This window comes from Crinia signifera, chromosome 6, assembly GCF_055691185.1.
Source record: "Crinia signifera chromosome 6, ASM5569118v1, whole genome shotgun sequence".
NCBI lineage: Eukaryota > Metazoa > Chordata > Amphibia > Anura > Myobatrachidae > Crinia > Crinia signifera.
This window is the reverse complement of record NC_139222.1, coordinates 234,961,314-234,974,633: the sequence shown is the minus strand read 5'-3', so window position 1 is coordinate 234,974,633 and position 13,320 is coordinate 234,961,314. Positions and strand designations below refer to the sequence as shown.

The 13,320-nt window shown below is 43.5% G+C and overlaps 1 protein-coding gene across 2 annotated transcripts in view; it reads right to left on the bottom strand.

Annotated features, from left to right (window-relative positions):
- The window catches only part of PHYHIPL (phytanoyl-CoA 2-hydroxylase interacting protein like), a 146,449-nt gene that overhangs the window by 38,525 nt on the left and 94,604 nt on the right, over positions 1–13,320 (bottom strand). For both annotated transcript variants that reach the window (XM_083149115.1, XM_083149116.1), the window contains exon 2: positions 7,340–7,536. In XM_083149115.1, the coding sequence (XP_083005241.1) occupies positions 7,340–7,536 (197 nt within the window). The remainder of the gene's footprint in view (positions 1–7,339; positions 7,537–13,320) is intronic.

Here is a 13,320-nt window from a genome sequence, read left to right as displayed (position 1 = left end):
AGCCAGGAGAGACCATTTTCCCTCAACCCCCGGAAGGGTTAGGGCAGGTGGGTCCTCCTCGCCAATGCTTGGAGAGACTCTTGGGAGGCTTTCCTCCGCCTTGCGGCTCAGGACTGCCCTCGGGGACTTCAGCTCTCCCCCGAAGGAGAGAGCTTTGGTACCTGGAGAGCGGGTAGCCCATAAAGTTCGTACACACAGCCCAAAAACATGACCAAAACAAACGGAAAACAGAAAATATGAAAAAAGTGACAAACGTGAGAGGGGTGAAGAGAAATAGATAAAAAAGAGCCCCCAGCCAGAAGGCCGGGGTGGGGGTGTGAAAAATTGTCCTGCCCCAGCCAAAAAGCCCAGAGCAAGGACGTGCTGTGCTAGCTTAGGAAAAGTGCACAGTGCTAGTGCCAAAAACGTGCTGGTGGGGACACCAGTTAGCACTCCCGTGCATCTTATGAGACATCTTATGATAATCCTGCATGGGATGCGGTCAATTTGCCGGCAGTCGGGATCCCGGCGTTCAGAATCCCGACACTGGAATCCCGACCGCCGAAATCCCGAAACTTTCTCCCTCCGTGGGTGTCCACGACACCCATAGAGGGAGAATAAAATAGCGTGCCAAGCGTAGCGAGGCACCGGGCCCGCTGCGTGGCGAGCGCAGAGAGCCCGCAAGGGGGGGCGATCCACGTCCCCCCCATGTCGGGATTTTGGCGGTCGGGATTCCAGTGTCGGGATTCCGACCGCCGGGATCCCGACCGCCGGGATTACGTATCGGATCCTCCTGCATGCAGGCTTGATGGTAAGATATTGGGTGATGCGCTGCACATATTATGGTCTTAGGACCTTATGTCACATTGTAGAGTGTGTACATAAGATCACAATTTATTTATTTACAGTTTCTTAAATAGTGCAGGAGTTTTTGTTGCGCTTTCCAATTGTAGATAGTGATAGAACAAAGTAGATCACAGTGCTGCCAGTAATAATGATCTAGATCAGAAATAGTATGAGACATTATAAGCAAAGAGAAAATCTAGTTTTGACACTATTCTTCATTTCAGAGGGAGAGAGTTATCAAGACTTGGGGCGAGATGTACAAAACCTTGAAAAGTGATAAAATGGAGAGTGATAAACCACTAACCAATCAGCTACTACCTGTCATTTTTTAAACCCAGCCTGTGACATGACAGTTAGGAGCTGATTGGCTGGTGGTTTACCACTCTCCATTTTATCACTTTTCAAGCTTAGTACATATGGCCCTTGGAGAGAGAACTACTAACCAATCATCTCCTTACTGCCATGTTAAAGGTTGCCTTTAAGAATTACAGGAGATGAAGGGTTGGTACCTTTATTCTTTCCATAGTCACCCTCTCCAATCTCACAAATGAGGAATTGCCCTTAAATTGTTTGAGTGATGCAAAAATGTTGTATTTGTGGTAAAATGATCACGTTAGCACCACAATAGTGGTCTGTCTAGGTTTTTTTCACTACCATTGTTGTAGTATAGGGATTACGAAGCCCAAGGAACAGCTACTGTAGGCTGTGTGCATTAATATGCACACGCTTCTCCCACATGGTAGGAGTGAGCCTCTGCCACTTTTTGGACCAATCTAGAGGAGGTTTGGTGCGGAAACAACTCAAGCCTCAAAAATTGAATGTTGCTGTCAGCATTGACAGAAATCAAACCTGACAGACTGCAGCAAATCAGAATGAGCGGAGGTCAAAGCATTAAGTGTATTTATATAACAAGGGTCTCTCAGGCTGGTGGATAAATACACAAAAATAAAATGTAAATGTTTAACCCTTTAAGCGCCCCCATCTCAGAGATTCTCAAAAAAATCAGCTAAAAATGATAATGTCACTCACATTTGTTATATAAATTAAAATTAAAAATGTTGTTGAATAAAAAAATTATATTTGTTTAATAAGGTAAAAATGTAAGGTCATTATGATGAATAAAAATGTGTGCTTGGCATTTTCCACACCTATTTTGACAAATTTCCTTGGCATTTAAAGGGTTAAAGCTTTCCCTTATATTCATTATAGTGTTATATTGCTTTATAGTGAGTTTTTTTTTTTTTTTTTTACTTTTATTCATTTATTTTTATTAGTGGAACTGAAAGTACATTTCTGGACTGTGCAAACCATAGCTGCGTGCATACCTTCTGGGATTGGCCCAATAAGGTTACTGCTCAAGGCCAGCATGTCACTCTGGCCATGTATTCATTTTAAATACACAAAAAGGTGATTCTTTTTTTTAATTGCCATAAGTTGTGCAAATGATAAATAAAAATCAGCCTTATATCTGTATATTAATAAATAGGCCCCACAAAGAAATAGCAATATAGGATGATGAACTAACATTAATAAACTAACCCAAACTTCCTAATACTCAGCACACAGTCATAAATAGCCGTATATGTATAGAATTTTTTATTCATAAAAAGCAAGCAATAATCTTTTGTCCAACTGGAAAAACTCCTACTTGCCGACTTTTTAAAACTCCTCTCCGGGAGAAGCCTGGAGAGGAGTGAAAGGGGGCAGGAAGAGGCTACGTTGTGGGGGCGAGGCTGATGTCACTAAGTCCTGCCCCCATGACCGGCAGCAGCATCAATTTGCAGGTCCGTGGATGGTGGGCAGGGCTAAAATGACGCGAAATTACGCAAATCGCGTCATTTTTTGCCCCGCCACCTCCCCGTGGACCCGCGGAATTCGGCGCTTTAAACCACGGGAAAGGGGGGAGCCGGAGCTGTAGGGAAAATGCGGGAGACTTGCCCACCTTACCGGGGGGCCAGGAGGGGGACCCGATTTGCGGGACCCTCGCGGCCATTCCGGGAGGGTAGGCAAGATTGGAAAAAACTTTTACATTGGCGTGTTATCTTCAGATTTATACCTTATGTTAAATTAATATTTCTTTGATTTTTTCATATTAAAAAGTGCAGTTTGTTCTGGGTTTCTGGCTGGTATATGTTGATAGCATAAGATGCTATCAACAAATCTGCTTGTAACTCATCAAGGGGAGAAAACGGAAGAGGAAAAAAAATTGTAAATATCGCACCGTGTGTATACAGCTTGATATGCCGATGCACCCTAGTATATTTCAATTTTTATATAACTGCAATCCCCTCGCAATGTGATGGAAAGTCAGCATTTGGTGGTGGTAACTCTCCATTTTCTGGGAATGTCAGACTAAACTCAGGCGTGACCAGACGTTTTAAAGGAGGGTATGTGACAACAGCACGGGCCTCGATCAGCCTGTGGGAGGGATGCACATCGCCAGCTACCACAGAGATAATTATCGCATATGCACTAACATATGAGATAATTATTGCAAAGGACAGCTCTTGCATTGCGCCGGCGCTGTGCAGCAGGTCCCCGCCGGCTCTCCTGTGGCTCCCCCTCCCTTCCTTACCCGACTGCTAAAGATGATGCTAGTCGCTGGGGCTGCGGGGTGGACACTCCTCCTCCCTGCTCCCGGAAGAGGATGTATAGTGCAGGGAAGAAGAGGTCATTGGCCCGGGTAGCCGGTAAACAAACAAAGATGAGGGTGGTCGGTGGGGTCCGGGGGCAGGGGTGGTCACGTTAAGAAGTCCGCACGCTTCTATGGGGAAATCGCCAGCAAAAGCCAGCATATGGGTTTTCCTTCATATGAAAATGCCATAAAAAAAAACATAACGGGGGTTTTACCGCATTTTTCGTTTAGTGCATTCTGCCCTGTGGCTGTTGCAGTTGTGGAAGGGTCAGACTTACATTTGCATAGAATGGAAAAGTCATTAGATGGTGAGTGAATAGTGTATGGATGTGCGACATTGTCGTTCACTCGCAGATATACATAGGGTGGATTTTCTGTGTGGGCGGCGGCGAACTACTCATAGTCATCTGATCAATTCTGTATCCGACTCATAGTCAAAATCGTACATAGCCAAAATCACACAGTGTGTATGCAACTTCAGGTCTTATATTCCAGAGCTCTTGCAGTCAAAGACCACTCAGTGTAGAGGCAGCTCAGCCCAGTATCTCCTTCCCATAGGAAGGAGCGGGCCCCTGGGAAGCAAAGCTATCTAAAGATGGCACTGGTTCCCGTTTCCATTTCCGCATGTGTGACAGGGCCCAAGAGTAATGATGAAAAGGCGCCATACAACTATATAGCAATCCTACAGATTGCTCATCTTTGCCATGACACAGCAAATGCGACTTGTTTGCCGCAACTAGCCTGCCGGCGGATGTGTGCAAGATCTGTGCACGCACTCACGAGCCATAGGATCCCTTGGTATGCACGCGGCCAAGTCTCATGCACACACAAATAACTGCACGTGCAATGAGTATGCTCTTGCTGACCATAATCTGTGCGACACATCTGTGTGTTTACTTTAAGCAACGTGCGATAGACCATGACTTGATTGGACATGTGTGATGGTTGCACAACACGTACATATATCAGAAATACAGCGATACTAGGTTTACAAGCACAAATCACTGCAATTATAAATGACATGCCAAACAATTACAGCATACACATGTCGTCACCACCATTAAGAGATCTCTCTCCACATGAAACAGTTCCACACACCCAAAGGAGCAAGTTCAATAATACAATAATTAGATTAGCTATAATATATTATATTTTATATAATTGCTCTCAGAGAGATTACCTGGGCAGTCCTAGAGGGAAGGGAAAAGTCTCTGTTTGAGAATGGGACATTCCCTTTGACACCTATAGTACTACAATAGCCCAGGTTTACATAAAAAGATAATATACCTAAACACATAAAGACTGGTGACACAGACTCTGGGAACGGGAGTTCTTCTCATCTTACACCATGACATTTATAGGCATCGTTGTCATGTGCAGGCTTACTCTGTCTGCCATAATGGCCAATAACGCTAATGAAACTCAAAGCATTTTATATTAGTCTATGCATTGTTCTAATCTCACCGCAGCTCTTATTAAATAGAGGAGGCTGCACGTTGTTATTCAAATAATAATATGACTTAATTGGTATTTTTTAGTTACCTTCTAGAATAAAAAAACAACTATCCTACATGAGCTATCGAATTGTTATAGTTCGTTTAGAACATTTTAATTGTAGCATCCTATATAATAAAAGCCTAACGCTGCTGCTCTTCACTGTATGGTGTGCAGGTGACCCCTAGATGGCGCCTGGCAGAGCTCTGTTTGGGCGCGCAACATACACACCTCAGCATAACAGAAATATCACATTAGGAAGTTGTCCATCGTGTATGGAAAGCGATGAATGCCGTCATCGGTGGGTGGGTGGGAGCCTTAAGGGGTAAATTTACTAAGATAGGAGATCTATTGAAGATGGGGTGTTGCCCATAGCAACCAATCAGATTCTACTTAATATTTATTTAGCACCTTCCAGAAGATAATAGATACAATCCGATTTTCCGGGCTGTGCCTCAGTGCCCAGTCTGGCAAGCCCAGAAATTCTCGGGATTGCCACTGTTTAGAGCCGGGCAGCGCTGCTGAGTTCAATCACTGAACTCAGGCAGCTTCAGCGCTGCCTGGCTCCCTCCCCTCTGCCGCGCCTCCTTCTCCCCCTCCCCTCCGGCTTTTCTATTGAAGTCCCCGGTGCCGGCTTATGACAAGCCGGCTGCCGAGGACAGGGACGGGGCCGGGGCGCAGGTCCGGGCAGCGGCTGATTGACAGTTCAGCGGCGCTGCCCGGACTCAGGGAGGCAGTGGTGTTTTTTTTTTTTAAGGGAGCGCTCCCCATAAAAACTCACCCAGTGGGGTGCGCTCCCAAAAAGAAAAAAACACCACTGAAGGGGTTAAACCCCCACTAATATGATTTTGTCTCTGGACCAGTTGATGCCTTAAAGCGGCCATGCAAGGGGTTAAATGCCAGGACAGAAATAAAATACAATGGATGACTACAGGCCAGAGGTTAATTTAAACCTTGTGTATGCCTATGAGAAAAAAGGGTTTGGACTTTGGACTCTCCATGTTTGTCAATCCGAGGACACTGTATGCTGGGCTGGTATCCAGGCTAGGCAATCCCAACCTCAAGACACATTAAAAGTCCATGTTTAAGTGATGTTCATGCTTGAGCTCAGGTGACTTAATTTGTACCGCAGCTATTTTTATTTAGCCTTGTACGCTGAAGCCTGGATATTACTAATACCTGCACTGTTAGTGTGCCTTGAGGACAGTGGATGGGAATGCCTGATCTAAGCTAACTACTGGATGATAGGGTTTTTGCTACAGGGTCCATTACTGGGGAACATCAATGGAAGTCACTCCATGATCTTATAGGATGTAAATGGAAATGATAATATAATCGCCAGGAAAAGCCATCACCAACTTAAATTACAATTTAACATCATTTCAGTAATTGATTTGATTCTCAGTAGGTACACTTTCATATAAAAAGAATGAGTAAGAGATAAATGTGTCTTTACTAACAATACCCTCCTCTTTTCCCTGAAAGAAGATCCTAAAACGCTGAGGATCACTTACGTCTAAGCCAAGGAATGTTAGAATGAAAGTACCTTGCTATGTAAACCGGTGAATGTAAAACATAACAGTATAAAAAATTATTTTCAATGTAGAAAAAAAAAACTTTTATTTATGAATGATAAACACTTGTTAAATAAAACCATTGTTCTAGGCCAGTGGTTTCCAAACTACTGAATTGCAGCATTCTAGCGCAGGCATGTCCAAACTATGGCCCTCCAGCTGTTGTAAAACTACAAGTCCCATCATGCCATGCCACAGATTTGCTATTAGAGAATGCTAAAACTATGGCAACGCATGCTGGAATGTGTAGTTTCACAACAGCTAAAGGGCCACAGTTTGGACCTGTTCTAGACTATCAAAATGTTTCTCATTGCACCCCCAGGGTAACAGTTTCTGTTTGAGGGGGAGATGTACTAAGCCTTAAAAAGTTATATAATGGAGAATGATAAACCCAATCACCTCCTAATTGTCATTTTTTAAACAAAGCCTGGAACATGACAGTTAGCAGTTGATTGGCTGGTGGTTTATCACTCTCTATTTTATCAACCTTAGTACATCTGACTGTGGGACATAAAAAAAGAAAAGAAAAGTCAACTGTGTTTCTGTGTCATGTTTAGGTTCAGTTATTGTGAGAGGGATAAGATTCACTTTGTTTGTCCATTTATTGTTTTATTGGCAGCCACCAGCATTGGTTTGCCAACCGACCATAAATAATTTGACAATAAATAATTTGAGTCGGTCTTGGACCCACCAATCCAAGCAAGCACCACTGCAAGTGGCGCACAGTTTGGGCACGACTGTTCTAGGTTGTCCAATTACACCCGTCTTAAAATAAATACCTACTTTCCAAGCAATTTAGTAAATGTGTTACCTTATGTTTAAATTTATTGGAATTCTTGTTCTCCTTCTTATTGAGGTCAATAAAGTAGTGTGTAATCCGGTCCTTCGATTTGGAATCCATATCCCAGGAAATCTTGAAGGAGTCGCATGTGATGTAGCTGATCTTGATATTGTGAGGAACAGGCAGCTCCTCCATCTCTGCAATGCCACTGTCTTGAGATTTATTACCTAGAAATGAATAAAATATGTTTTACTCACAAACCCTAGACATGGGTTTCCAGAAGACCATGCAACCCATCCAGAATTCTAGATGACTACAGAGCAGAATGAAACATTTTACATGGGAAACAGCTTGATCATGAAGTGGTCCATGTATGAAACCTTCTAAAGAGGACAAGCGGAGAAGTTGCCACATAAACCAATCACATTCTAGCTTTCATTTAAAGAATGTACTAGATAAATAAAATAATCATATTGGTTGCTATTGGCAACTTCTCTATAGAAGGTTTGTTGAGCCCCCTCCAACTGCATATTCACATGTACCATACAATTATGCTATACGTCCACCTGGAGTGTCTGGCTACTGATTTGGTTTCGGACACCTTTGACCAATTTATTGTTTCTGTCCATCTCCTATTGTTCGCACTCTATAATCCCGTTGCTATTTTTCTTCACTGTGACCTTAATTTATAAATGCCTGAATGATCTCCTTTAATTAAAAACTTTTTGCTTTTTGCTCTATGTGACAGATCTCTGCTGTCCCTCTTCTGCCATGTATGCATTATTTGCATGTCCCTGACTCTACCAAATGTAAACTCCATCTGTATTTTTACATTCAAATTCCCTAAATTATGTATAAATCAGAGTTTGTAAATCGTTGTTGTTCTTCCGGCTTCCTTAGGATGTAAATAGATCATTCTGACATAGAAGCTTCTCTGCCACATGAAGAGTGAACATTGTTCCAGACAAATAAGCTGTTAAAGCAGGTATTGGTGATATGGGAGGTTTTTGCTCTACATAAAAGTCTTGGGGGTATTCAGCACCCACCGCTATTTCTAACAGGGGAAATAGCAGCGGACACCTATTCAATGCTTTCGTTCCCAACAGCGTTGAAGAGGCAACTCGACTGAACAGACCTGACTTTAAAAGCAGTCGGGTCCATTTTTCTGAAAACGGCTGTGGATTGTTGAGATCATCGTCGGATCTCAACAATATATGACCTTTTTCCACTGACACACCCCTTTTCCACCGGTCGGCAGGTGGAACTTAGAATCCAGCCTGCCGATAAACTGGCAAGCAGACCTTAAATGGGAAAGGGTTCTGACTGTTGGTATGAGATTAAATACCCTCCTCAATCTGGGACCCTAAAGCTCACCATCTGGTATCTTTTATGCTTAACACTTTAAAATAACTTATTACTGTAACAAACTTAACACTAATGAAGAAAGACACGGACAACAGGGCTGGCGTTTCAAATATGTACTCACCAATTTAATTGAGAAAATTTACTATATTATTTCATTAAGATTATGAATGGTGGCGGCATTAAAGAACGGTCAAGGATAATATTCATAAACACACATACCAAAACAGCCATTCGTAATCAACTCACCGTCTGGTTGTGTAACCCATCTCCCATCCAGAACGATGGGTTCTACTACATATCGCAATGTCAGGAGAGCACACCCATTAAGTTCTTAAAACGAAACATATAAACAAGCGACCATTCAGTATTGCCGCACCCACACACATAAAACACACGGATTGAAGGAAGGGAAAACTGCACAAAAACTTCTAACCTAATCCCTAGCACGTTCTATGTCTAAACCCCTCCCCTCTTGGCTCCCGTTCTATGTCTAAACCCCTCCCCTCTTGGCTATCCCAGAACTTCAGATTTTAAGGAGAACTACCAACTGACTACTTAAAGTTCCAGCATCTCCAGAACCCTTCAGTAGTTTATGTAAGTTCTGTGCTTAATCAGCCATCAGCTTCCTGCCTGCAAATACTCCATTGGCCAGTGCATATGCATGCTGACTCTTAGGCATTAGAATACAGCCTTCCGAACAGTATGCATTGCACAGTGATACCCAATACTTTCACTCACACCATTGAATTGTCTAGATCAGGGCTGGGCAACACCGGCCCTCCAGATGTTGATGAACTACACATCCCAGCATGCCTTGCATCAGTTTCAGCATTGCCACATAGCAAAACTAATGCAAAGCATCCTGGGATGTGTACTTCATTAACATCTGGAGGGCCGGTGTTGCCCAGCCCTGGTCTAGATACTCTGCCCCATACAAGGTACCCGACATGATTACACGGCTGAGCTAGACCTAAGCAAAGCAATGAGCATTTCTCTAAATGCCTCCGAGACATCCCTGTCTCGCTGACAGCAGCACATCTCGCTGACAGCAGCACATCCCTGCTTTACTGCCAGCAGTATTTCCCTCACTGACAGCATCACATTCCTGCCTTGCTGACAGCATCACATTCCTGCCTCGCTGACAGCATCACATCCTTGCATCGCTGACAGCAGCACATCCCTGCCTCACTGACAGCAGTAACTCCCTCGCTGACAGCAGCACATCCCCGCCTCACTGACAGCAGCTCAGCCCCGCCTCACTGACAGCAGCCCAGCCTCACTGACAGCAGCTCAGCCCCGCCTCACTGACAGCAGCTTAGCCCCGCCTCACTGACAGCAGCTCAGCCCCGCCTCACTGACAGCAGCTCAGCCCCGCCTCACTGACAGCAGCTCAGCCCCGCCTCACTGACAGCAGCTCAGCCCTGCCTCACTGACAGCATTACATCACCGCCCCTCTGACTGCAGCACATTTGGTGGCAGTGTCCTCCCTACATGTACACGAACAGCCCTCTATGTATAATATTCTGCATGAAGGGAGTTCTGGTTGTGGCAGTACTTTAGGAGTGGCAGCATATACGCCCATAGGTGTAACTAGACACACCCAATGGGTGGAGCATGACACAGCCCATCAAATGCCTGTATATATATATATATATATATATATATATATCACAGCATTAGCAAATCTACTTTCGCATAATTTAAGATTCAATTAATGCAATTACATGAAGTGCAATACAATTATATTGGGGTCATGTCATATAGTGTAATAGTTGGAATGTGCATCTAATCAGCAGAAAATGTATGATAGAAAATCTTGTTTTCAGATACTATTTATTCACATCAAATATGGATTTCAAAATGAGTTACCGCAACACGCTTGTCTGGTTATGCCCATAAGCATGTAAAGAAGCATAGGATAAACACCAGCGATGTTCATTAATAAGTATCTAATACTGTAACCATCAGAAGCTCTCACTGATCTAGGACATATTTATTTCTAATTGTATATAGATTTTGTGTTTGTGGAGTATTACATAAGCGGGGGAATTACAATTTGCATTCTATGAACAACCATCTGTATAAGAAAAACAGAACGGTTATCGACGTTATTATTTTATACTGATGCTATGTCCTGCGGACACGTTCTAAGTATCAATCAGATCCAACATCTAAACCATGTTACTAAGAGAACACAGATTTAATTCCATAGATATTGAACCCTTATTACACATCTTTTCTTTGCAATATGTTGTTATGCAGTTTTCTTTTAGACCGGTATGGGTCATAGGATCGACAGAACTTAAGTTGACCGCTATAGGTCAACAGTCACTAGTTGTACACGAGACAGGTCTACATGCATCAGGCTGACATGGTCATGACATAAAAAGGTTGACATGAGTTTTTCATGTTTTTTTATACACTGTATAAGTGTACCGCTTTACTCGCCATGATTCGGCCACGGCGCCTCCCTATGCACCCTTGCAATGGGTGCACACGAAAAAAAGAGGTGAATGCTTGTGTGACCCATTGGTTTTTGGCTTTACAGTCATTTAAGTCTGAGGTGCGGCATCACCTGGGGAAACAGCACCCCAATGCGGATGTCCTTTCCAGAGGGTAGGTCTCGATCCTCCAAGCAATCCTAAGGTGAAGCAAGGGGAGGAGGAAGAGGGCGAGGTGAGTGGCCTCTGGAAATTGGTGGAGGGCTGTGTATTCAGGCAGATGACACAATTAGAAGTGGGCGAGACAGAGACCTCACCTGAAGATTTCTGATCTTCACCAGGGTTGGCGGGAGGAATGTGTTAAAAAAGATCCAGTCCAGGATCTAGAGCAGCAGCAGCAGGGCTAACCCAGCAGAAACCCGCTCAAGCTCAGGGAGAATATACAAACTGCACAGTTAGGGCCATGGTAGAATTGAAGCCATGACCTCAGCTCTGTGAGGCAGTAATGCTAACCATTACACCATCCGTGCTCCCATGATGCAATTCTTGCTGAATAGAAAGACAGAAGAGAAAGATGGAGAGAGCAGCCAGGAAGTCAGCAAGTATGGCAGAGGGGGCTATTTGTCAAGGAGAGAGCTGAAGCACTAACCAATCAGCTAAAGTGCAGAACTGCACGCTGGATTTGGACTCGTTAATGGTTTATAATTTAGATAGATGGTATGAACAATCAAGGCAATAGCGGGGCCCATCTGGTTAGATCACCACTGCCACCTGCCCCAATGATGTTTTCTATTTTCTTATAGATTCAGTTTAACCAGGTTTATTAAAAATATGTGTTGGTTTGGGACCAGATACAATATTAAATATGTTTTGTTGCTGACGGCATTGATTAATCCTATATTGTGTATTGCTCAGCTTCCAGACTAACCGCCACGTTGTGCGGACAGAGATATTTTAAATTAAAATAATAACAAAAATAAAGGGAGATCTCTAAAATATTGTAAAGATATACAGTGGAGAGATATAAAGTACCAGCCGAATAGTGTCAATCAGTCATATTAGAACAGACATGTCCAAACTATGGCCCTCCAGCTGTTGTGAAACACCAAGTCCTATCATGCCATGCCACAGTTTTGCTATTAGAGAATGCTAAAACAATGGCAAGGCATGCTGGGATGTGTAGTTCCACAACAGCTGGAGGGCCACAGTTTGGACATGCCTGTATTAGAAGCTGTGCTAGAAAATCACACAATGTAATTGGTGTCTATGCGCAACTTCTCAACGTTATCTCTATCCAAGATTTGATACATTTCTCCCTTAATTTGTGTCTGTTCTTTTGAGTTCCGATGTATTTGACATACCTGCCAACCTCCCAGGAATATAAAGGAGACTCCCAAAAAGAGAAGACAACCCACCTTTGCACCCATTGATTTCAGCAGTAAAATAGACATTGTATTTCCACCTGCCCTACAAAATGAATAACGTATCATACCACAATGCACCCTGCACTGGTCTTCGGTACCCTGCCCCCCTCCAGGATCTCCCAGAGGGATGTATTTTGTACATTCGACAACTTTAATATGTATGTATGTATTAAGGGCCGTACACACATTGCGGCACTGCTGAGCTCAGGAAGCTCAGCAACACCACTCAGCACACAGCAATGTGCAAACACTCCGCTGAGACACTGGCCCTGACCCCAACGATGAACTAGATTTATCCGGCATGCTGAATATTAATCGCCTGGGTGATAGCAATGTGTGGGGCCGCACATCGCTATCCCTATGCCCCTACACACGGAGCGATGTAGGGGTATTTTTTAAGCGATCTAGTGAGACCCCATTATTTATTTCTTTATTTATTAACAGTTCCTTATATAGCGCACACATATTCCGCAGCGCTTTACAGAGTATAGTTGAACATACACATCAGTCCCTGCCCCAGCGGAGCTTACAATCTATATTCCCTCCCACATATACACGCACACACAGACATTTTAGGGTTATTTTTGTTGGAAGCCAATTAACCTACCCGTATATTTTTGGATTGTGTGAGGAAGCCGGACTACCCGGAGAAAACCCACGCAAGCAAGGGGAGAATATACCAACTCCGCACAGTTAGGGCCATTATAGTATAATCTCCCAGGGGCTACAGACTGTTTTAGACCAACCTCTATTTATATAAGCAACTTAATTAAAATCAATA